The sequence below is a fragment of the Aquila chrysaetos genome, chromosome 18 (genome assembly GCF_900496995.4).
Source record: "Aquila chrysaetos chrysaetos chromosome 18, bAquChr1.4, whole genome shotgun sequence".
NCBI classification, from domain to species: domain Eukaryota; kingdom Metazoa; phylum Chordata; class Aves; order Accipitriformes; family Accipitridae; genus Aquila; species Aquila chrysaetos.
In genome coordinates, this window is record NC_044021.1 from 16,129,812 (window position 1) to 16,156,372 (window position 26,561).

The following is a 26,561-nucleotide window of genomic DNA, read 5'->3' on the forward strand; positions in this document are numbered from 1 at the left end:
AGCCTCTTCATAGCCTGTTCTCACCTAGCAGCTCTTAGTCCTTATGCAGAAACTGATGCCTGCATCAAACTGGACAGTGATTTCAACATTTCTTCCCACTTGTTAAATGCCCATGTGAGCATTTTGGGTTTTCTCTGATATTGCTTCTCACACTGGAGAGGAGCTGTCTGTGATATCCACTTTCCTGTTCTCTTTCAAACCTCTCCTTCACAAACTCCCAATTTCTTGCAATGCCCACCAAAACAGCTGGCAGCAGATGTCTGAGGTGGTGAAGAGCTGAGACCAGTCTGTCATTTTTTAATTTCATTTCATGGTTCCACTGGGCTCTACCTCCCAGCCTTCATCTGCTTCTTGTCATTTGTCATACAGTTAACACATCAGCTTTGAGGGGCAGGAACCATCACTGGACCCCACATTTTGATTCTGGATTTGTGAAACACTTAGTGTGCCAGAACCCAGGCCCATGACTAAGGCTGCATTGAGATGATATTATTGAAACTCTTGGTAAAAATAACCACTGACAGGGGATGCGGTTCCCCGCAATCCAGCTGCTACCCTTTGAGCTAATACTGATGATGCAGGTTTTCACGCATACCCTGTTTTGATCCCTCCACCTACCCACTGCAATCTAGTCTTACTGATAGCCTCCCACTGAACCTGGACAAATCAGCAATAGATTAATTCCTTTCTGCTTGTACTTGGAAAAATGTCAATAGCCCTTTGTGTTTAGATTAGTTAGTGATATTTATCTTACGTAATATTTCCATCTGTTGTCTGTTGGAGCACCAAAGGGCGAAGCAAATCCATGTCATCCATCTAGCAGCCACCTTGATAAGTCAGATGTACAGAGAAGCCTATGGTATTCATTAGCAAAAACATAGCTCTTTTCCTCTTCTTCATCTATGTTCCTTGAAAATACTTTAAGTAATTCTAGGTTGTTTTCACAGCCTTAGAATATTTGAAAACTCTCATGGTCACCTCCATTAAGTTGTCACATGCCAATAGCAGATTTGGTCATGCTGGTGGTGGCTTGAAGCAAAATAGCTGGTTTGAGCTGTTCTTTCTGGATGTTACAGGTTTTCTGCTTTGTACACAACTGTCCCAGCTGGAATTTGTTTAGAGTGGGTGGAATATGTGTGTATATGTATATATATATATGTGCAAAAAGCAAAATATTTCATCCTTACTTTCAATTTTCTATGCTAACACACAGTTAAATCATCAATAGAGGTTTTATTACATGGCAGGTAATTCTAAAACCTGCCATTAATTAATGGATGTAATAATGTGTTTCCTCAAATGCTCAGCTATGTGGGAGGTCCAGGGCTTTACTAACAAACCTAGGGAGTGCCACGGGGTTTTTTGGAAGCTTGCAGTATGAAATACCAGTGTCTCCACCTGGAAGATGTCCTCCCTTTTGACTGCAGGTCCAGTCAGAGACAACAGTTGAAACTTCTCTCTGTTTAAAGCATTTTGGTGGTTCTGTGACTGCTCTGTACCACTTATTCCCAGAGCCTTGGTTCTCACACTATCAGGATGAGAAGCATAATTTTTTGTTCTTTCCCATGTACTGTTCTGCTCTGCTGTTCCAGTTATACCACAGCAGCTACTTCGGTGGCTATACTGTGAGGTGGATGAGGGACCCTTTTTCCTCTGCAATTCCTTAAAGCCCTGTCAGTTCCCTCATCCACTTCTCAGTGTTGCCCCATGTCTGCAGCACAACTGAGGAGGCAGCACTTTCTTTTTGGAGGCAGAATAAAACCAGAAGTGACTGGGGAAAGATGGGAGGGAAAAAACCTGTAAGGTGGCTTTGCCACTGGCAAGTGTGCCACAGCACTGTGGCCTGCATGCATGAGCAGCGCAAGGGAAAGGTCTTGGATCAGTGAGGGAAGTGAGCAGCCTGGGTCAAAAGAGGAGTCTTTTCTAGACTGGGAGTCTTCTACCTTTTCCTTCCATGTACCTCGGACATCCAGAACCTCAGTCCTGGAGGAAAGAAGGAAGTAATTGAAAGAAAAGTCAAGGACTAGAGAAGAAAGGACAGAGTAACTTCAATGAAGACATACAGCTGTTCTTGTTGAAAGTTTTTTGTCACTTAAATTCCAATGGTGGCATGCCAAGTGAAACACAGCTGTGCAACGCTCACGAGATCCAAAAGCCACTGAGTCTGTAGATGTGTCCCATGGATTTCAAATTGGGGTCTCCATATCTTCCCAAACAGATGTTTGCCATTGTCCTTCCATGCAATAAATGTAAAAATACTTTCACATAGAAAAAGGAATGTTACCTGTTCAAAAACAAATGAGTCAAGATCACTTTTTTTTTTTTCCTACACTCTCTGTAGTCTGGAAAGTTGGAATGAAATGGCAGAAACCCAGCCTCTCAGAAGTCTTCAGGAGTGATAACATTCACAGCATATCCCATGAAAGGATTTGGCACAAGCAAAAGAAAAAAAACTAGTGCCTGAAGGATGTCCATCTGAGGTTTGGCTGAATTTAGAGCATGTTGTTAGTTTAGAGGATGATGGGTAAATACATAATGTGGTATACCCAGCAGGTGTGTCATCAATACAAGTGAAAGAGATTCCCTGCAACTGGGAACAGACCACCAGGGACTTCCTTCCAATTTGTTTTTAAACAAAAAGGAGCAACTGTAGCCTTGACTGAATTTTGAGCTCACCCCAGCATGATGTAAATAAAAAATTAATTTCCAGTTACGAATGCTGCTGCAATGTACAGTTATTGTCAGTAGAATAATTTTGCTGATGATGTCTTTTTCTTTTTTTTTTTTTTTGTAGGCAAAAGCCAATGCAACCCAGTCAAAGTACACCCGATACTATTTATATGATTACTTAGCAAAAAGTGTAATAAACTTCAAAAAGCATGTGTTACTGTGGTTTGCTCTGATCTCTAAACCTCATATATTCGCAGTTTGACTGGTTGAGGCTCTTTAAAACAAATAGCTCACAAATGAGTAATTCTGCTGCTGAATATATCAACCGATCTTTATTGCATCCCAAATGATGAAGTATAATGGTTATACAAAATGCTTAAATAAGCCATGGAGCAATTTCCAGCAGTGATATATATGCTGAAACCCACATTAAATTAATATTAGGTGAAGTAGTAAACCTGGAAATCTAAAATAACAATAGATTTCATATTGGTTATGTGAAGCTATGAGAACCAGCTGCTGGTTTCAGCAGGAATCCACAGATGTTCAGAGCTTTCAGTCTTACTGTCCACAAAAGTATGTAGCTAGTAAGGAGGATAACCCTTACACTTTTGCCAATATTTTTCCAATATTGGTTTAACTACAGTGTGGTGAATAGAATTCTGGCTAGGAAGATGGCACAGTAACTATCTTGACTTTAGTCTTTGGCCCTGACCTGAGCAGGGACTCAAATTTTCCTACTCAAGAATTCTGTTTTCCATGCTGTTTACAGCTGTAGTTGTCTTGTACCTGCTGCCTCAGCATGTTTTCTCCAATACTGTCCTAGGGCAGAAAGTTCTTCAGGACAGGAGCTGTCATTTTGTGTTCCACCTCCCTAATGGGACCCTGGTTTCTGACTGGCGGTCCTAGGTAATTATCACAATCTGAATATCTGCATGCCCACAGCAGGGTTAAATGCATCTTTTGAGTGTACATTATACATTTGATGTTAAGAATATGCTCCTGTTTAAAATGTGCCTAAGCACTTATAATATGCAAGTGTGTGTCTTCAGAGATACAGGTATGTATTGGTATGCATACACAACCACAGAAATATAAATGGGGGGTGAGGGGGTGGGGGTGGGTGGAGATCTTGAAACCAGCAGGAAGTACGTTTTAATTCTTTTTACCAGTTTTGGATAAAAGGATGGGTTTTGTCATAGATGAGTTTACTTGATAGCTGTTTTAACATTTGTGCTGATGTTTTACATGCAAAAGATAAATCTTGCAAAGAGCTTTTGATAAAGTGGTCTCTGAAATCATGCCTAAACCCCTACAATTTTTGTCTGCATCATGATTAGCCATTGCAGCTCAGCTGTAGAGTGTCCCTAGGAAATGAGGGCTGGGGAGAACAGTCTGGGTGCATGTGTGCATATGTGTGAACAGGAGCACCTTTTGAAGTACATGGTGTTAATAAAAAAACCCTGATTTTCAGCTGCCACTTCTCTGATCAGAATATGAATTAGGCTACAGAGAATAGCCAAACAACAGAAGGCACAGTTGGGAAGAACCGTATTATTCTTACCATACCCGTCCTCAATTTCCTTTATCTTGCTAGTGTAAGAGATACACGGACCATAGTAGTGACAGCCTAAAACAAAATGTGGCAAGTTAGTAATGCTTTGGGGTGCATATGCTGTAGAGGATTTGGTTTTGCAATTTTCTAAAAATTAATAATGGGAAGAAATCACCTCTTTTGAGGATTGCTTACATCCTCCTGCACATGTGTTAAAACCAGTTTGCGTAATTATTCCCACATGTAACCTGTTCTCCTGAATAAGCAATAGTGAACCCATTTTCTGATTCTTGTAAAATAAGGAAAGGTGTTAAAGAAATACCTGTTTTGCACAAGGATTCCGCTTGTTGAGATTTAAATGTTCTTTACATTTTGTCATTGCATCCCTAAATGCTTAGTGTGCTTCTTGTGCTTTTTTGTGCTTTGTCTGTTTTTGGCTTATGGCTTCTCTGTAGTTTTCTAAGTATTGTTATTCTTTAACAAGAGTACAGCTTTAGGAATGCTCAGGGTCTGCCTGAAAGGAAAAATTAAAGGCTTTTCTCCCTCTTCTGAGTATTGGACAAGTAAGTAGAGCCTTTCATTTCTGTTTCTCTGTAGCTTGCCTACTGTTTTTTAAAGTTTAGACACTGGTTTTACCTTGCTACACTACCCTGGTGTTTTATTATTGGTTTTGCACTTTGGAGGTTGTGCTTTGTATGAATTTAATACTTAAGGGGGAAAAAAGTGAAATTGGCCATTCTGGAAACTAAAGTACTGGATTTCGCCAAGAGTCATTGCAACTCGGGCAGTTTCCCCAAGTGAAGAAGGAAACCCAGCTATTTTAGTGGCACTGGAAATCATGAAGAATATTTCAAAACCACCAGTAATCTGCTCAAGTAAACTGTATGTGGCAGTTGGAATCTTTTAATTTCCTAGGGAGCATAGATTTTTATGATGCAGTACCTACAGTAGCATTTGCCAGATGATACAGATTAGCTCGTAAGTCTGAGAAGTGTAGAAAGATGAGGACATTCCTTTGTAGCATAGCAATGTCCAGGGCGTTATGTGAAGTTGCAGCTGGCCTAGAAATATGAGTCATCATTGCCGTAGTCCTGGAAATCTCTATGCTTTTTAGGAAGAAAAGAGAAAAAAAAAACCAAACCCAGCTTGTTAGGTGGGAAGAAGGACTTTTTCAGGTGTTGCATGTGCCTGTAAGATTTGCAATGCCAGCTTATTTTGGTGCAGGTTATATTCAGGTGTTCTGGAGATTCTGCTATTTAAACAATAACTCTCTGGAATGGTGGATTTAATGAGCAGAAAAGGAAATATAATCAACAGTGCTTTATATGAGATTTTTCATCTAAGCTGAAATAAAATGTTGGGTGCAATTTGTTGCCATTGTTATGCTATGTATTTGGAAGAAATACATCTTCATATTGCTGCAGTCTCTTTCCAAATACTTGCATTCTTTATTTAGATATAAATCTTTTATATGAATTGTTCGTGTGTGCAGTATTTTACCCCACTGAGCTATTCATCTCAGCATTATTATTAAGCATAATGAGAAAAGCATACAAACCAAACCATCAGAAAGGAGGAAGCCTGACTTCTGAGCATGGCAAACACTGAATGCCTGCAGTAACCAATGCCTTCTGCAGGAATTGCAGGTGCTCAGCCTTGCTGAAGAAGAAATTCTTAGTATCTGCTGAGAAGTTAGGTTTCTGCTGACTTATACCGGTTTATCACCTGTTCCTTGCAAGCATGGTAGATATTTTTTAGAAAACTGCAGGATTGGTACATACAGTCTTTATTCATTGATGGTTTGTTTTCTGAGGTGTCTTCTCTGCCCTTTTTACCCCTGCTAAAAAAAAACCTGATAGAGTGATTCTCCCTGTGGGGTGGGAGATTTGGGTAGGAAGGACAGAAGGAACATGGACAGCCTGTGCAAAAGGCAGTCCTAAGTGTTGATTATTAGATTTGGTGTGAGAATCCACTTACCATTTGGGTGATTCCACATCACTGGATTCCTTCTCCAGGACACAAGCTTGCTCTTTTTCTATAGACACCACCACAACATAATGAATAGATTGTCCTATCTGTTCCCCTTTGTGTCACAACAGTTCTCTGGTAGAAACTGCTCAAAAGGAAAAGTGATACCAGCAAAAGCGTTTCTTGGCTTTTAGTTGTTTTGCAGTGATATACGTGTGTTTGAAATGGGAGATTAGCGCCGTGAGACCAGCTAGCTCAGTAGGCTGTCAACTGGGAGGTTGGGGAAGAAGCATGAGAAGAATACATATTTTTCCATGGTAGACCTAGAACTGCTATAGTAACATGTCAAGCTAATCTCTTCTTCACCCTGGTGCTTTCAAAAGGGGGTTGTAAGAAGATGAGATGTGGGAGTGAGTAGTAGACACACATCCCTTTTGGTGATTCTCCCTGTGAGTCCTATCTGTTCTATGGGAATGAGAAATTATTTTTGACTAGTCAAGCACAGGGCAGAAAGTCCATCACCAGTATTTAGGAGCCATTTGTATTGATCTTTTGGTAGTTTTTGTAAACGGATCACAAGTAGCAAGGCATATCCAAGTGCCCAAGTGCATGGGTTTCTGGAAATATCTCTCTGCTGTGTACACTGCAACAGCCCTGCTTTTAATAGGATTAGGTCAATCCTTTCAAATTTTTGTGTCTTTCCTGTGCTTTTTCAATTCCTTACTAATCATATAAAAACAATCTTTTCAGTGGCAATAGAAATGATCTTTCTGTGTCTGGAAAGCATCTCAAAAGCCATGCATTGTTTCTCAGTTTTTTGACCACAGGTCAGTTTAAAATACATATTTGCACTCAGAGAAGTGTGTGGTGGCTTTCAATTTGGAGTATTGTCCATGACAAATTTAAATGAGCTTGACTTGAAAATAAAATGCTTGCAATTTAAAATACTCCTATGCATAAGAATACAGTGTCGCTTTCTGGTGGGACCACAGAGACTTAATAACTAGCAGTACTTTTGGATGAACATGTTTTACAGTAAGCTTTCTACTCACTCATTCTGCCACAGCACCAGTCCTCTTGTGCATTCTTGCTGGTGCTTGGAAAAGGTGGAGTATCTTATGTAAGAACTTTAATCTTTTCATTGGCTGTTACCCATCTTAATTTTTCAGTGTCATATTAGGTATCGACTTTCCTTTGTCAGGCAGGCTCCTCTGTAATAAGGTGTAACTTTTAGCATGCAAGAAAAGTCGTATTTGTTCTTGTGCGTGTGCCCATGTGCGTGCATTTCTGATGACTCTTTGGCATATTTTTCTATTCAAAGGTGCTTCACTAGCATTGGAAAAGGTGAGTAAACGAGGTGATATGAAGAGCTACTCGGTGACCACTTTAGGCAGAATATAAGCAATTAAACTCCTCCTGTTTTGCACTTTCAGGGAACCTGTAATATGGCTCAAGAGAGAAACTCTTACCTTCAACAAGACCCCATAGGGCTTCGCTTAGGTGGGAAGGGGACAGAGCTCAGATGGTGGTGTGCAGAGCAGAGAGGGATCTGATCCACAGATTTGGCCAGGCACAAAGCTGCACCTCCTGCCAAGGGGCTGCAGCCACTTCATCCCACGCTGAAGGCTGAGACTTACCTAGAAAGACAGTCTGTGCCCCATGGCACCTCCCTGCTCAACCTGGATCTAGAATGGGTGTTTTACCTTTGAGAACAGTTTAATTTACCATGTTTCTTGATAACATTGTTTTCTTTCTTATATTTTTGGCAAGGTACTTCCTGTATTTCCATACTTCCATGATTGCTTTTCCCCAGGGATGAGGGAGGTAAAGGGAAAGGGAGTGCTTTGCCAAGGTGAGGAAGCAATGACTTGTAACCCAATGCTGTTTTAATTTTTCAGGCCGGTGCTGACAAATAAGCCAGTCTTTCTGTGAAATGTATGATTTTCTTCAAGGTACTGATCTTTAGAGGGGAGTCTGACATCCCTCCCCCTTTTTCACCCCCATGAAGGGCTGTGAACTGCACTAGTTGGAGTGGAAACTGGGATATTATTTGATTGATTCAACCTGTGGGTGTGTGTTGGCAAATCCAGTCAGCTGCAGTATCTGTAGGCAAATGCTCCTTGTGGCCAGTGGTAGCTTTCGCTTGGGTTCTTGTCTCAAGTGAAAGAGCAGGGTAGGAACCAGGGCTCCTAAACACAGCTTAGAAATCAAACATTTCCATCAACCATGAGAAATAAAACCTTAGAAATGGAAAGGAATCAGGTTGGTTAGAAAGTAAGAGAGGAAAATGGGGATGGCTGTGGGAATGTTTGGGCAATCCTTCCCCTTCCCCCAGCCCTAGAGCCCCTGGAAGACTTGATTGCATAGTACTGCTGCCATGCCTAAGAGGAGTTGTATCTAAGGTGGTGTACATCCAGATCTCTTCAGTAGCTCAACGTCTTTATGCTATCCTTCATACTCGCTTTAAGATGGGAAATCACTAAACTAGAAAAAGAAAGGAGATTTGGGTAGGTAATATTGTCATTACCAGAATGCCATGAAAGAAGCAATTTTCTTAATGAGAAAAGACCTGTTATGCTATACCTAACCATCCAGCTCAAGTATGCTGCCTCACATGATGGCAAACAGCAAGTGCTTGGAGAACAGCAGAACAGCAGAGCAAGTATGAAAATAGTGTGATCGTTTTAGACTTTTACTGATCCTGCTTAAAACCATGAGAAAGTTGCTGAACCAAAAATGCAGTTGGATCACTCTGTTTAATAGTGACTGGAGGACCTGTCCGCCATGAATTTGTTTAGTCCCTTTTAGTTCCATGTAACAGGTCCTTGGTTATGGTATGCACAGTGTGGAAAAAAATGCACCCTTTAGTTAATTTGAAACCTGATGCCTCCCTTACTTTCTCTCCTCTTTTCCTTGTGCTTCTGTGAGAAATAGTGAAGGGTGTTTCCCTTTTCACATGGAATGAATTAATGGTTTGAAGCCATTTGGGACACTCAAAGGCACTCACATGATATTCAAACCCAGGACAGAGCCTTCTCACCCATGCATAAAAAAACCCTCTTCCACTCAAAATGGTCTACCTACAAGTAGAGTGCCTGAAATCCAGGAAGCACATGATGTTCCCATGGACACATGGTGTTCCCCGTACCTGCGTGTGAGCTTGCAGAGGTGAAGGGCTCTGGGGGGAGCAGACTGCTGTCCAAAAAGGGCTGATCATACTTGTGTGTTCATTCCTTGAGAAGCTCGGAGCACCACTGGAGGCTAATGTCCGTCAGCCGTTCCCTGCAGGACAGAGTAGTGCATCAATCCCAAACTGGTCCATTTGCTTTAGATTTAAGAGCTTAATCCCAGAACGTATCTGTATATCTGCTTATCAGACTTTATAGAAGTTCTCTGTTGAAATTTCTCCATTTCCTCCTTTGGATATCTGTGTGTGTGTTTACACATAAATGCATGTGTGTGTATACATGTATGAACATATAGAATTTACCATATATATAACTAAGAAAAAAATTGATTTGGCGAAGGGAAGGGTAGAAAGCTTATCATAATGGAACATTGTGACTGCAAATTTTAAGCCATGACAAGCCAAGAAATTCAGAATTATGTTTCCTGCAGCAACCGTAATTTGTCTACGCTGGTCATAAATACACAAGTGTAAATCTAGGCGCATACACACAAATACAGGAAACTTCATTATGTGCAAGGGGGCTAAGTTACAGTTGTAAATTTGCAAATTTGAATTTCATGCCTGTTACGTGTTTAAATTTCCTATGATAACACTGAATTAATGTAGTTCCACCATGGAATATATTAAGAAAGGCTTAGCTATTACAGGACTGTAGCTTTCATTTTGATGAGACTATGACATTGCATTAAAACTGTATAGTTTATGTACATATTTCTCCAAAACATGGGCAATGCAGGACTGTTAAAGCTTGACAGCCGCGATGCTGCTAAGTCTCATATTTTTCTGACTCAAACTGGTGATGGCAGTAAAGCGTGGCTGGCTTTTTAATAGTTTGGCTGCTGTGGAGTTGCTAACCCAGTTTGTGGTACCCGTCGTCGTTAACCTTGCGTTTGTGTCGCCACTGTCAAAATAGAAGTACAGCTTTTTCCTTTGCCATGTTTGTCGCTTGTTCGTTGTGTCCCCCCATTGTGTCTGCAGCCAGCAGCAGGGAGGGAACTGAGCGAACAGCCACAGCACAAAACTTTTCCTGTCCCCTTGGCATGTTGCACTCACGGTTACTGCATCTGGGAAAATGTGTTGTGTTTTTTTTTTTTCTTAATGCCAAATATTTGTGGAAAGCGCTATGGTTCATCCTGGTTTTCAGGACTGTGGGCTATAGACACTCTGTGGCCTTGTGCTGGCTCATTCGCTGGCACTGTCTGTGCGTTATCCCCAGCTGTTTTTCCTCTGGAGGTGGGGGCTTTTGCCATGTATTGTATTTTCTCTCCTGTGCAGCTGTGAGGTATCTGGATCCAGACTAGCTGATGATCCTTTGCTGTGTGTGGACAAACAGAGACTACACGTACGGTGACCACTTGATTCATCCCGCTGTCTGGAGTAGTGCCCTGGTGTGGCAACGTACGCAGAGCCCAAGTATTTGCTATTTTATGCTACAGATGAGTTCTGGTGGATCCTGTTGCTGCTTAAGACAGCTGTCCCCCAATGCCTCAAGCTGCTGCAATACTTCATCCAGCATATATTATCATAAACAACTGAAAGTGGCAAATTTCAGCTGACTACAGTGGGCTGTGAACTGCAGTGGTGGAGGAACGAGCATGTGATTGTTTTATCAGCTGCTGCAGGGGCAGTAATCTTGGACAGAAAGGTAGAGCAGAGGGCTGGGGATGAGGAATGCCCTAAACTATCACAAACACATGTAGAAGAGTCACAGCCCTGAGATTTCAGTGATGCGCTCTTCAGGTACATCTAAGCACAGGCAAGGCAGGCTGGCACAGCAGGCTACAGCACTGGTGTCCAGCTACTCATTTCTATACTAAAATTAGCATCCTGAGAAGGAAAAGCTTGCAGTTTTAGCAAGTACTTGGCTTATTTATTAACCAGAGAAGGAAGTGTGGCTAATGACTAGTAGAAATGTATCATTGAGGGTGGATCATCGTACGGTTCCATTTCATTATTTAAAAAAATGATAGTAATTCAGTACTCCTAAATGCTTGTACCTTGGGTGATTGAAAAATGTGATATCATTATTTGCAATATTCCCTACAACATAGGCTCAGTGGAGTCCTGTAGATGGTGTAATTACTGGGAAAGCACTCTTGTTTTCCGAGGCTGTTGAAAAATGTCAACGATAGTGCACTGTAGTGTTTGAAATGCAAAGTAAACAGAACATTTAAAGTAGTGCTGTGGTGACAAAGCTCTGATGGGACCAAAGAAGTGGTGCAGAGTTGTATGTGCATCATCAGTGCTGTCCACCAGGCCTGGCCAGCACCTCACAGCAGCACACCGCAGGTGGGATCGGTTCTACCTTTTCCTAAACTTCTTTTCAGGTCCCCAAAAACCTAAGGGCGGCGGTCAGGCAGTGGAAGGAGGGGCGGTGGGGCTTCCAGGCTTGGGCAGCGTGCTAGGAGTTGGCCAGCACGCAGGCAGCGGAGCCAGCCAGTGTCCTGTTAGCTTCTCCGAGCACTGTGCTGGAGCACACCTAAGTTGGGAAGAGGATGTAGCCGGGACTGGTGGCTGGAGATGACAGCAGAGCAGAAAATGTAATGGGAAGAACACACTACTCTCGACGGGAGCCTCTAAAGTGTCTGTAAATTCATAAGGAAACAGTCTTTGGGGCTGCCGTTTGCCTTGAACCTGGAAAGGGATCAAAGTCAATGGGCTTTAGACTGCTCTGTCATTAAAGGGCAGGACAGTTTAGAAAGGAGGACGGTGATGGCAACAGGATCTGTTGGACCACAGTTTGTATTTGCTGGGGTGCCTGAATACAAACTTAGTAACTTCATTTAGACCTGCCAGTTGGAGACTCTTGTCCTATCTTCTTCATGTTTTAGGTGTAGCTAATAAACAATTATGTAGCTCATGTAGCTCTACAACAAACAGATCAATACATTTGAGAACTAGGAATTTTATCCTTATACTAAATTTAGTGTTGATATAATACTTACTGCAATGATATTGACTGCAGTCAGGTGGTGAAGGGACAGTATAATACAGGATTATGGCCTTGCCTTTTACCATAAAAGATTTTTCTGCTTTATAAGGCTCTGAGAAAAGGTTAGTAACTAATAATAAAAAAGTTACACTTACTGTTTTAAGCATTTGTCCTTCCAGTCTTTGTAGCACACACAAGTGTACACACATGCGTGCACACACAAAATTACAACAATTATCTAGGCTAGTAACACCATGGATTGAGTCAAAGAAGCAGTTTTCTTGTAGACTTGATAATCCAGGAGGGCCAGACCCTACAGTTTATTACATCTTTGAGTAACTTTGCTCACATGGAATTTGATGACATTGATAATGTAAGTCAGACTGTTCCAGGTACATTTGCAAGATCTAGCCACATTGGGTCCTTGTGTACATCACATTTTAAGTGGGAAAGAGAATTCTGTTTTCATGCGCCTGACATAATCCTGCTTCTTTTGAAATTAATAGCAAATACTCACTCACTATGAATTGTGGGTACTCTGCTCCTTTCAGGGTTTAGGGTGTTACTGAGTTACTTGAACATGTACTTATTTTTCTTTAGTGTCGTTGTACCTGTAGGAATGAAAGTAGGCACCTGCCCAAATGGAGGGGTCATGGTTAGGCTCATAAGCCACATCTACTGGTTGAATAATTAAATGTCCTGAAGCTGGGAGTTCGGTGAGTTTTGGATTAGTCCCCACAAGCTTTGAAGTGTGTTCAGTAGGTTTCTGAAATATAGCAGTGGTAAATATAGTGGTAGATAGGAGTGAGGTGAGAATATAGGGGTTTACTGCAGGATTGTAACTTTATTTACACTAACACATGTATCCATGTATCAGGCTGTTGACGGAGGAGTATCTCCAGCATTTGCAGCTGTGACTTTTGTATAGCAGAGGAGATATTTACATTTCATTCATTAGTGTTTTATCAAAAGCTCTTGTGTGGTAGATTTATTGTGCAAGGTTTTTTTAATTTGGTGTGCAGAATATGAATTTATTTGACAAGTTTATTCCTTTAACAAGTTGGATAATCATTTGTGATTCACAATTTTATTCACTGGGGAGTTATTAATTTAAAACTTGCACTGTATTCCTTATCAGATATTTATTGACTGGTTTACACTGTACAGAACAGGATTTGAGTAAATCAGCATGCTGTAAATTTGCCTTTTTAACAGGTTTATGGCTTTAGCAGGTATTCACTTAGGATTTCACTGCTCCATCATAAAACATTCCCAGGCATGGAATACATTTTTGAGTGAGATAATATACTGTATAGACCAAGGGGTACACATCAGCTGTCATATACATATAAGCAAAATAAGAAAAGATGTTTTCTCCTGCAGACCCCAACAATCTTGCGCAAAAGTACTTATTCCAAATTTCAACTGCAGTGTATTAATGGGAGGCAGAAGTAAGGTATTACATGGTCTAGAGGGCATGAAAGAAGAGCATTACCATTTTCTTTTTGTTCAAAGGGGAAAACTCCTTAGCAAAGGCGAGATCTGAAACCCATTGACTGGGGAAGTTTCATCAAAACTGAAAAATTAATAATTATTTTGTTCTCTTTCTCTTCCTGTTTTTGCAAATAACAAGTTACACTGTTCTGACCATGAGACGAGGTCTTTCTGTCTGCAGCAAAGATGCCCCTTTATGTTTAAGAGTCTGTTGTGGTACTTGTGGAACTACTAATTATGCTAACAGCAATACTTTTTTTGTTGTAGAGGTTTGGATGTCTATAAAAACCACTGGGAAGTGAACTGATCCCTCTTTTTAAGCCAAAGTGTGTTTCTTACTGTAGCCTTTTAATAAGGTGGCACTGGCTGATAAGACTTTCTTAGAAATTGGGCAGTATGAATAATAATCATATTGTGTTATATAAGAATTATATAAAATACAAATCAATTTTATACATTAATGTGATAAGAATTTTTGAATCTGTAAAAAATCTGAAAAATGCTTTTAAAAAGTGCAATTCTACCCGGTGAATAATCATGTTAAAATGATTTCTTCCTTTTAAAGAGCTCTGATCCAAAACTCTATCTATTCAGGCTCATAAGTGCTGATTTTAGCAAACAAAACAATTTTTCTCTTCTGAATGAATGAATCAAAGTGATTGTGAGGGGATCTTTAAAAGATATTTCCTAGTATAAAAACTTGCATCTCAGTTGTTTATGAGGTCAGTTTGCACTTCAAAAAGCATTTCAGAAAGCTTCAAAAATGTGTACTCTGTGTGTTATACAAGTTCAAAACAGTTGTAGGTATACCTACCAAATCCAGCCACTTATAAAGGTATGTGTTTTAATTTTTTTAGCCACTCAGCAGATATCCACCTTTGATCAATGACATCTCCTTTTGGCTGCCTTCTGAGACATACTCTAAGAATGATTTCTATGATTTGGCTCGAACCATTGGTGGAGACCTGATAGAAAAGGTTGTCCTAGTGGATGAATTTACCCATCCAAAGTAAGTAAAACTTTTAACATGTTTTTCCTGTGGTCAGAATATAAATATTTTACTTCTGTATACCAAGAAATTCTTGATTCTTACAGTGTTTGCACATTTAATTTTTTAGCTCCAAAACATTTTTACAACACTTTCTAGAATAAATATTTTTACTTAAAAACATTATTTTATATTTCAGTTTTGTACTAGTACTGAGTTTCTGGTATTCAGACCGCAACCCCAATGTGTTGTGCTCAGTTAATCACAGCAGCAAATAACTGCCTTCCTCAATACATCTGCCAGTGCGTGACACTCTTATCCATAACATGTCTGAGATTCTTGTCCTGCTCTTCGCTGAGTGACTGGTGTTTGTCTCCTTGTTCTCTTCCTTTCTTTTTCTAGTCCTGATTCACTAGTAGACCTTTACTATAAATGTCAGGGCTAATAATGATTTGTTGCAAAATACTATTGTTGGTGTTCAACAGGGAGAAGAAAATAGACATTGTTCCTTTCTTTCTGACACTTATTTGCGCCGTTGAACAATCTCTCAGGCTTCAGAATACCTTCTTATGGATATAGTAGCACTGACAAGATCATTGGGTGCACAGGTTACTTGTCCAACAGATACTATCTGTTGTCTCAAAAACTGACAAGTATCAGTTATTACATATGCACTGTTTTTCAATTTGCTGTTTCCAAATCAAGAAGTAAATATGCTGCTGGCTACCCAACTTTCTAAAAATGGGTTTTAAAATAATTTCTTTTCTTTGAGACTTTTTTTTTTGGTGCTGTAGAAAGGCAGGTAGTAAACCTAATTGCACTGTTTTTTGAAGATGATAGGAAAATGCTTCATGTTGTGCTCCAACACCTATAGGTTTTTGTTGTTTTTTTCTTTCTACATCCAGGTATTTGAACCTGTTCTTTTGAATTTGATGTGTGTTGCAGACTGGATGGATAGATTATTCTATGGCCTAGTTTTCATGGTGGTGCAGTGGATTAATATTTATTTGTTTTTTTTCCTTTTTACCCTTTTTGTGTGGTGTTATATGAGACTGTTTTTGCTGGGTGAAGAAACAGAAATGCCAGTGGAATTTCTGTGGGCTTCTGAAAGCTTTGAGTCATTAATTCTTGAATGGTCCTCACATGCAAATCATGCAAAAGGATCTTACTCCTATACTCAAAATGGTGTGTCCAGCAGAGGAATATAGGCTAGGATAAGATAATGAGTACTATTCATTGTAAAGAACAATAAGACTGTATCTTACAGAGAAATTCAAAAGCAAGTTTCTTGCGGGTATGGATAACTTCTTATTGTCACTGGGACTGCACCCTAGTATCAGTCAGCACAAGTGCATAGACATTGAAGGCTGCTCATGGATCATGCAGCATGGATCCTGCTGAAAATATATTTAATGGTCTTCTATCATGATGGTTCTGATACAGTATGATCAACATTTTTTGTAAAAATTGGGATGTTAGACCCATTTTTGGAACTGGTCCTTTCCATTCATTCATGCTGAATGTTTATTGTACGTATAACACCTCTGTGTTCATGGCCACTTTTTGTCTACATTCTTCCTGGTGATACCAAACATGCAGTCATCTTTGTTGTTACATCTTCTCTTGGGGGGGGAAACCCTGTGTGTAGTGTAAGCAGCTCTTCCAAGGCTGAAGGTTTGGAGAAATCTTGTTCCCTGCTCCCTCAAACAGAGGCAGTTTTATTCTGTGATTACTCTTGAGCTCACTGGAGGAATCCACATACACTGAGAGGGCCTTGCCAGCAGCACTGCATCAGTCACGGCTCAGCTCATGGGTCATGCTTCTCTTCTTTACTGAGAATATTATATTCCATGCTAGTAGAGTGGTGAGGTAGGGACCGGATTCACTACTCTGGATTTCCACTATATGTGTTTTCTCCTTTGATATGCTTTCACACATCCTGAACATATAGCAGGGGTGACAGTTGTTCAGTACAAGATCATTTCTTCCTCCACAAGGGATACACCTCTGTTTCCCTCTGTGACTTCTGCAAATAGATGGGAAGGATGACTGCTTACTGAGAATTGTCACACAGATTTAGGACTTTCCTAAATTATCCTCTAAAGCCATTAAACCCTCACTCAGCAGACATCCAAATATGCTTTGACAGTACAAGAAGGAAACATTTCTCACCTTCATGTCTGAAGAGTGTGGGTGGTGACACTAATGGATTGTTGATAAGTGATGTTGTAGTCCTCTTAGTTTGTTCAACTGCTACAACAATAGAAGAAATCTTCTAAAATGCCCCATTAAAAAACAGTAATTCCAAGGAGGTTATCTACCTCATTAAAAAAAGAATTATAGATAAAGACTGTAACATAATAGTTACTTTGCCCTTTCTCCTTAGAACAGGGTGTGTGCAGATATGTGACTTTTGCGGACCGATGACGTAAGCCGTGTAAGTTATTTTGTCTGTTCTCTGAAGCCTTTGGAAGACTGACTCTTTGAAAAGAGTGTTCTGCTTAGTCTTAATTCCAAGATAATTGTCTTGTTACAGGAACGATACAGTGGCTTCTTTAATTCAGTGTTGCAGAAAAGCCTCTGGGCACAGAAATTAACATAAGAGATCCTCAGTGCTGCTATGGATCTGTATGTTACAGATATAGATGCTTGTAATCATTATCTCGAATTTGTAGTGATTCTGGTGTGGAAGATGGGAGAAAAGTGTATAGGATAGGGAAGGCTGCAGTGCTGCTGTCTTGAATGTTAGTTACTTACAAGCAGCTTAATAAGTTCATGCTCGTAATTAATCACTTTTAGAATTTAAAATGCAGACTTTATTCATCCTTTAAAAATACCGATTTCATGAGGAATTAGGACATTTGGCAGTCTTATTTTCCTTCTTAAACTACCTTTCTTAGTTATAGGGCTATAAAGACTGGAAAACAGAAAGTGCTATACAAATAAAACTAATTTAGAACACAGAAAGAGGTCTTTTAATTAAGATCCTGTATAAAAGCTGTCTTTGTGATACTCTGTAGTTACCTTACAGACTTTTCTGTGGTTCAGAAACCTTTCAAGGTTCCACTGGGCTTCGGACTGTTAACCATGCTCCAGTACATTGCAATTACGGTGTGTATTAGCAGTGAAAATGTATTCCTGTACAGGGAAGAGGAAAGGGGGGGAACAAAAGCATGAGACAAGTAATTGTTTAAACAAGGAAGAGATGTCTGGGAAAAAAAGTAAATCTTGATTATCTGCTTTGTAAGGTGATAATGTTGAGACATCTTCCAGGAAAGCACAGGCAATTAAAAGATACAGCAAGAAGGAGTCTCATTGCTGAAAAGCACAAATTTAGGGGAATGTCAAGTTACTGTGCTAGGGTAATTAAGAACTGTTCCAGCCTAAATGCATCTTACATAAACCTAACTAAACAAGACACAGCATTGAGGTGAACTGAGTAATGTGCAATGTGTGAAGAAAGCTTTCCAGAAAATAAACTTTTTGGTTCAGTTTAGTCTGCAAAAATGTTATTTTCTTTTCCTTACAGCTGAAACTAATTGTAAAGGATGCCAGTCTAGTGCGGCTCGATCAATTGTAAAATGTTTCAAGCAGAAAGTTATTTCATACTGCAGTCGCATGTTACTTTGAGGTGGAAGAATAAGCATTCCCTGTTAGAAAATAATGTACTAGCAGTAGTTGGGACATGTAGACATTTCTGTATTTATCTCTCTTGAATTTTGTCATTCCTCTAAATTCCTGTTCACCAGTGCAACAGGTAGACCACACAGAGCAAAGAAATCCATGTGCTCTGTCCTAAGCAGAGAACTGAGTTTTAGCAACTAAGTTGAAGTAGGTAGCTTTTGCATAAAATGATTCTGGAAACCAGGATAACTGTAGGGATGCTCAGCAAGAGTCCTCTGATCCACAAGAACTTCCTCCCTTTGCTTTCATCCCAGCAATTCCAAACAAGTCCACCTGCCCCAAACTCTTCTTTTGAATCAAAAGCGTTGAACTAAAAGGAGAACATGGACTTTTCAGATGTGTGCAATCCCCACGCACCTCTCCACATTACAGATGTGTGTCTGCACAAGGTGTCACATGAGAGGAGACGGCCTATGGGTCTCAGCTGCCAAACAGCACTTGGGACCCTAGGCAGCTGCTCAGGGGGCGTAGATCCGCAATCAGACTGGGAAATCTGGGAACAGGAGATCCTTGAACAAGAGAGGAGCATCACCTGTGTGAGATATGGCTCTTGCATTCAAAATATGCATCTGGGGGAGGGAGAGAGTAGTACGTGAGACTGAACAGCTCAGAGGATGATCCTGTCAGCTGTTGATACTTTCCCATCGCCTGTAACGTAAGAGACCATCACAGACCTGTACAACGGAATGTGGATGGAAAAGTAAGGCCCACTGTCACCTAATTTTTAGGGTATTCTTGGAACCTAAATGTTGTATCAGGCTTGTCCTGATAACACAGTCATGGTGTAACTTCATCCAAGATGAATAACACAAAACGTGGCTGTAACACACCCATTATTCAGGCATATAAAGAATAAATCAGCAGATATGAAGAAAAAGTTGTGGCTTTGCTGAAAGGCCAAGGAAACTGAGTGAAACTGTGGTGGTTATGGCAAGAACAGGAGTGGGGTATCTGTAAGGCAAGCAGAACAGAGAAAAAATGTCTCTTTGCAGTGCGCAAAATGTTTTCCACAGTCCATCTTGTGGATTTAAGCTCTCTCTGCTTGATGCGTTAGCGGCAAACATTTAGATTTTCATACATTTGGGTTGTGGAACATATTTTTCTGTGCATGGTGTGTAAAATCAGTTCACTGTGACTTGCCTTGAGTTGTTGTATGCTGCATGAGCCGTGCGACCAGCCACTGGAAAGTAGTGGCACTGTTCCTGCTGCCTGACTGAATTACTTCTTTCAAATCCTTTGAGATCTTTAAGGACCTTTAAGCATTGCTGTGCAAATACATGATGAGTGAGGATTTGTGGCTGACATTTTTCCCTTTGGAACATTCTAGTGAAAAAACATTTGCAAAACCGAAGAGAATATTTTGGACTGTATTGATACTGAAGGGAGAAGAGAAAGTCAGGGGTTTTTTCCTTACTTTTTGCAATGGCTGTTGTACCCTCCATATCTTTAAGTTCAGACCTTCTACTACTCAACTTGTCTAAGCTGTCTAATCAATAGGAATGACCTTCAGAAGTTAAATCAGAAAGTAATCTCCTTTTCAGTGATCAAAACTTCTCCAGTTTCAGAAAGGAAACAGGTTTCACAGAGAAAAAGAAAGGCTGGCTGAATGGCAGTCAAAAGGTAGAAGGGTCTCTGCCCGCTATGAATAAACAAATCGAAACTGCTGCCATGCAGAGAATCCCAGTGTCTTGCATTTCTGAGACATTCAGGTAAGTATTGTGACTACACACACATGGAATTCCAGGGATGGTAATGAAAGCATACCTGTCCAAAGTAATAGAGGAAATACTGGCTAATCACACATGATAGAATATGTGGTAGAAGTAGCAGAATACATTTTTGACCTGAGTTGTCCCCGATGAAGAGGACAGACAGAGAGGAGAGCCCGGGGATAAGTCCCTGTCCCCTACAATGCAGCACCACAAAGAGAATCCAGAAATGCCGAGACTGCTTTATCTTTGTTTTGGGTGAGCCCGGCAGATGTTTTTTTCAGCTTAGCATGCTGTGTTTCCTCATCTAGGTAGCTTGCATAAACCTGTCAGGTGTCATGGCCTCACATCCTCATTCTGAAAAAGTACTTTCTGTGTTTTGCAGAGAGGTTGTTTTCGTACTGGTCTGGGACCTGATGTTTTAAAGTTTGATGCTAAAATTTCTTTTTTGTTAGAAAGAGAAGGGAAGGAAGGACAGAAGGAAGGATATGCCTCCACATCTTCCTTTGTATGGAAGATATGTAGGTAGGCTGAAAAAAGTATACAAAACTGTAATCAAGAAATGCACTGTGTCCTCAGTGGTACTTAAGAGGTAAATTTTTAATCAGAACAACTAAAAATACCCTGAATGGGCAGTGTGGAGACAGTAAGGGGGAAAAATTGATTTGCTGCATTTTGATGGCTATGCTGTTAAAAATATAAGTGGGGAATAGGTAATAGAGGATTTATTCTTGCCTTTGAGTGAATTACTTGCACACTTCTGGGGTAAGATCTGCACATTTGTATTAGTCTGTTAAATGAAGTGAGAGGAAATGTATTGGCTGCTGTGAAGGAGGAAGGTAGGCGCACCGTGGCACCATCTTTAGAGGCTTTGGGAGTACTCGGATGACCCGTGTCTTTTCTTTTCCAAATAGCAAAAGGAACGGATCTGACAGTGAAGAGTCAGATCCTATTGACTGCTGTGTTGTGTCAATGCACACCCCTAGGTCCTTGTTAGTATATAGAAAAAAGAATGTAGTAACATCATTTTCCTTTTTATTACCCGATTTGTTGCACTTTTGCTTATCTAGATGGAGATCAAATCAAATACTTTTAGGTCTGGTTTATTTATTGAAGCTGGCTTGGTTTTGTCTTGCTTCTGAACAGGTGAATTAAGCAGAATAATTCTGAAGTGCTGCTTGCTGCTAGTATTATGCAAATTAAAACAATCAGTTCAGTCCCTGAACACCTTGTTGTTCTTCAGCCTGAGCACTTTACAATTTGCTGAGGGATTCTTTGAGATTACCTTTAACTGCTGAACTGGCAAAGCCCCAGCAGCAGCTTCTCTGCAGAAAAAACAACCCAGAAGCTGCTTTTGACAGTAGCTAGCAGAGCATTGGTTTCCTATGAATGAACTAGGTTCTCCAGCTCTGGATTTTTTTCTCTTGTTTGGTCAAATGAGCGTAAGACTAATATTTTTGCAATAGGTTAAGTGTTCATGGGAGACTCTGTCAGTGGATACTGTTTGACTTCTGAGCCTTTCTTAAGCTGTCGCTGAAGACCATGTAGTGGCTAGTTAAAGCACTATAGTAGTACCCCCAGTCCCTATTCTCTTTTCCCTCTCTTGTCCCAACCGGGAGCAGTGTCACCTGTTTTCCCTCACGAATGAGAACCTTTTCTGTTGTTTCTTTTGCCTCATGGGCTTCAGCTTAGAAAACATGCCTGTAATGGAGGTTGCATGCTTTTGAGTGCATTTTACTCCTAGTGTGTGCGTCAGGCATTCCCCTGTGCCCCAGATCCAGTGGTGTTTGCTTGCTTCACAGCTGGAGCGGCCCCAACTACTCTTTGGTTTCTTCCTCCTCCCTGCCTTTTCTCCTTTGAACAGCAGCTGTGTAGAAATAGCAGGACCATTCTCATAGCAGCTCCTGCTTAGAGGTGGTCAGGGACTTTCTGGCCAAATTCATTTAAAGACTGGGCTGCCCAGAGAGAGATGCTTTATGGAGACATTCGGGTTCTGCTCATGTCCCACCAGAGCCCAGATAATCTACCACCTGAGGGCTGAGACAGTGAGGTTTTCATCCTGGCTGCGTAGAGGTTCAAAGGAGCCCTGACTTTGGCTCCGTGTCTGTAACTACAAGGTAACCCTGCCATGCTGATTGCTACATGGCTCCAGGGTGTCTTGCACTTCCAATTTTCTAGCAATCTGGATGTCCTGCTGTCCCCCATCAGGACTGAGACTGTCAGAGTTTAGCTTTCCCAGATATCCTGCACAGTAGCAGGGGCATTCATGGAGCACAGGGCAGCCATCTGCTAGTTTTTATTTTTGAGGAAATTGAACTGAAAAGCTTTTAATTCCTCCTTTTCCTCCCCAGCAAAAACATTCCGGATAGAAAAGAATATATAGAATTGAGTAAATATGCACATATTTTTGTTTAAAAAAGACTTTTTAAGATATTTTAGAAATTCTGAATTTTAACCAGCTCTGTTCCAGCTTCTTTGTAGTACCTGCTGGGTGAAGTCGGAGATAGCAAAAATGAGCATGCACTTTTATAGCACAAGCCAGAAAGTATTGTTTGATATGGAAGTAGACCTTTTTCAGTGCTATATTTATTATGTATACATGTGTAGACTTGGAATCTGTCTGCATATTTTTGTTAAGGAACCTCTTCAAAGGTTTTTAAATGCTTGGCCTAGAGCTTTTGAATTCCAGTGTGGATTCAGATACCTAATTCCCTCAGGTTGCTTTGAAAGTCCCCCAAATAGCAGTTCCCTGCCCAAATCTAAGAGTGTCATAAAGAACTGTGAGAGGAGGGACAGAGGAGTCTGTCCTGTAGAAACAGTGTGCCCTTGAACTGTTCGGCATCTGCTTATGCTGGCCATTTCTTGCTTCATCTGCCAGAAAGATGCACTTGAAAAATACTAGTAAATGCCTTGACTTTGTTTTACAAAAAAGAAAAAGAAAAAAATTTTTTTAAAAAGAAAATCCTTGCTTTATACAATAAAGTGTGAGTTCTTACAGCTTTTTACACAGCTTGTGACTGCCAGTTAGACCTCTGATGCCAGTGTTTACTTGAAGACCATCTGGTGGGGGAAAAAAAAAAGAATAATAAACAGATCAGGAAAGACAGACTCTACCTTCGCTCCTACCCTTAGTGTTCAGACAGGCACCATACAAATAGCTGTTCTTAATGGCTCACTATTGAAGTCTGAGGTTTCCTTCAAACCACTGTATTCAAATCAATTGTGGGGCAGACAGTGTTCTGCTGTACCGTCCCTGGCTCTTCAAAGACTTCACCGAGAAAATCGTCTTCACTAACTGAAAATAATTTACTATTAATGAGCTTCAGTAGGAGTCCCATTATTCTTCTTTGGTGGGAGGCTGGTGGCTAACATGCAGGCTTGTGGGAGGATTGGTATTCAAGAAGGGAAAAAGATGAAGTAACCACAGGTTCCCATTCAAAGGGGAGGGGGGAAACACAGTCCTGAAGTGTGATGTATCACCAGTGATATTCCACAGGAAATGTAATCACCCTTCACGGGTAATGAGAAGAGAGGAAAACTTAAGTACGTAAGACAAATGTCAACTCCCTTATGTATTCAGGCAGATGCGGAGGATAGCCTTGCTGTGTAGAAAAGGGATAGCTGGAGTCACAATGAATCTTTCTAAGAGGCTGCTCGGCTGAAGAGCTTAACCTTTCTTCATCACGTCAACCTGGAGTCAGCCATTCACCAGCAGTTCTCAGATGCAGCCCAGAAATCTTTACCACAATTCCCAAAGCACTTCACAGGAGGCGTCACAGGAATTAGCACAGTGATTTATTGACAAGCACTGGGCTGGTGAAAAATGGCTAAAGGAGTCAGCTGCCACAGGATGCACAGGGGATAGCAATAGGCTTGTGAGTGCTTCTGAGTTCAGAGAAATCCTAGTGAATTGCTGTCCTTGTAGACCAGAGGATGAGACTCCTTCCGTGCACAACTGTTTTTCATAGTACATAATTGTGAGCATATTAAGAGTTTGAGAAGCATTGCAATGGCTGTGAGTATATCAGAGAGAGAGTGAAAGCTTTTGTAATCACATTTGTTAGATGGTAAATACTGTGTTCTCTGAAGAGCTTGAAATCAGTTTAGTCTTGCAGTGCCTTTTGAAAGTGCTCTACTCAGCAGCTAGGATGGGGTAAGAATTCACTTCGTGTGAAGAGGTGAAGAATCCTTCTTTCACCTGGTGCTTTGTCCCTCTCTTTCTACTTCACATTGAAATGGTTTGCTTTGCTTTTGCCATTGCCCTGTCTCTGCCTGCCACTGCCTGGGGTGCTCATCACTCTGCTCTGCTTTCTGCCTGAGGGTGAGATGCAATACCCCTCCCCTCTTTTCTTAGTCTCTACCCCTGCCCATCCATTTTCCCACAATAACACTGTAGTTGGCCATCCTACCCCAGCAGGCTAGAAAGTCAAGGTGGCCCAGTCCTGTCAAGGCCATCAGTGATGGATGCCTGTGCTGCAGGCTGGGAATCCCTGCAAGAGAATATGGGTGAGGGAGGGAAATCTGTTTTGGCTAGGTCTCAGATCTGTGCCTGAATCTAGTTTTTCTTTAAAACAATAGACACATAATTCATATAACTTTTGTCCTACTCCTCCTTAATCAGCTTGAAATTAGCATGAAATTATGGTATGTTTGCTTTCTGTAGTGTCCTAGCAGTGTGAAGAAGCCGCAACACGTCGGTAGCTAATCCTGAGTTTCTCTCAAATTCTCTTGATGAAGATCTGCATGGGAAGGTAGAGATGGTACCATTTGCTTATCTCTTAGGAGAATCTTTCTAGCCACAGAAAGCAGCCACAGTACTGAGACAGCCACATCAAGCATTTCTTAGGATGATGGACGTTGCTGTCCTCTGTGTTGAGAATTGCACGTGTGCGGTGCCTGCACACATTCGCACTCATCTCCTGACAAGGCCTTCACAGAACTGTGTTGACGCTGGTAATATGGTGGCCAGGCCCCTAATTCTTAGGCTAGATTCAGCCAAACATACATCCTGTAAAGATGCCAAGATGGGAGATGAGAGGAAAAAGTCTTTATATGCCCCTCTTCACTTCCTAGTATTACTGCACAGAAGAGAGATGGATTTAGCACTGAATAATTAATCCTGCTCTTTATATTTTATGGATCCAGAACACATTTTTGTAGGGAAAAAAACCCTATAGCTAGGAAGGATTTCTTGAAGCTGAGTCAAAGCATTAAGCAGCTCAAAGGTTATTTATCTCCGTGCGGGAAAATGTCAACATTTAGGCTGAGGAAACAAGGTTTTCTTGAATTTCAGAACAAATGTCAGCATTCCTGAAACAGATCACAATATCTTCCCATTATTTGTTTTGTGCTTGATGGATATTTTAACCTATCAGTTAACTTTAAATAATCTGTTTAAGAAAATTGTTGCCAAGTTCTATCAAGTGCTAAGCGTCCTTGTCCCTGGGATAAACATGGAATAGAAATTCATGGGACTCTGCACCCCATATATGTCTGTATACTATAGAGATGGACCTGAGCTGCAAAATGTACATCTAGATGGTGACTGCTGCTGTTCTATCCTCTGGAATTCAGGTTTCTGTCCTGCTTCTATCAAATGCTGTCTGGTAACATTAATATTAACACTAACACCATGCAACTGATCTATTATTTATCAGGCATCACACAGAAATGCAAGGGAAGGGTGCCTTTTAAAAATTATTCTGAGGATGAAGAAAAGATTTATGTTTAGTATTTTCATGCCTATTAGTGTATGTGTGGGACAGATGGATAGTAAGGAAATGAATGACTGTTCATACTTTTAATGTTTGAATAGTTTGTGTTCATACTTCGTGAATGAACACCAGAAAGGAGATAGATGAAGACTGATTTAATGTAGTTCTTGTGGGTTTTTTTATTACCTTTATACATGAAGGTCTCATGGTTCTCAGCTGAGATATTACCACCCTCATCCTGTGGACCAGTGAAACAGAGGAGGCCAAACTATTAAGTCACGTGTCTGACAAGCCACAATGGAAATTTAACAGTTTTGGTCAAAACATAGCCTTCAGTTCTGTTGGGTAGATGAGATGTGTACTGAGCAGATGAAAATCAACTAGGATTCAAGTTTTTCTTGAAGTAAATGGCAAGGTTCAGTTATGCAAAGCCAAGTGTTTAACTGTGGGTTGTGTCACTTAGGCAGACATTTTTCTTAGTGTCTGCTAATGCAGATATTCCTGGGTTTGGCTTTATAAAATAAGTCCTTATTTTCAGAGCTTCTGAGTGTTAGCAGCTCCCACTGAAATCACTGGGTACTGTGGGAGCTCCCAACCTTTCAAAACCACACCCTTGCTGTCATTCATAGAGTATCCAAAAAACCAAAATGTCCACAA

At 40.7% G+C, this 26,561-nt stretch overlaps 1 protein-coding gene across 1 annotated transcript in view; it reads left to right on the forward strand.

Moving 5' to 3' along the window:
* FARS2 (phenylalanyl-tRNA synthetase 2, mitochondrial) overlaps positions 1 to 26,561 on the forward strand; it is a 249,822-nt gene that overhangs the window by 154,414 nt on the left and 68,847 nt on the right. Inside the window, exon 10 of the mRNA XM_030041709.2 lies at positions 14,667 to 14,818. Within this exon, the coding sequence (XP_029897569.1) occupies positions 14,667 to 14,818 (152 nt within the window). The remainder of the gene's footprint in view (positions 1 to 14,666; positions 14,819 to 26,561) is intronic.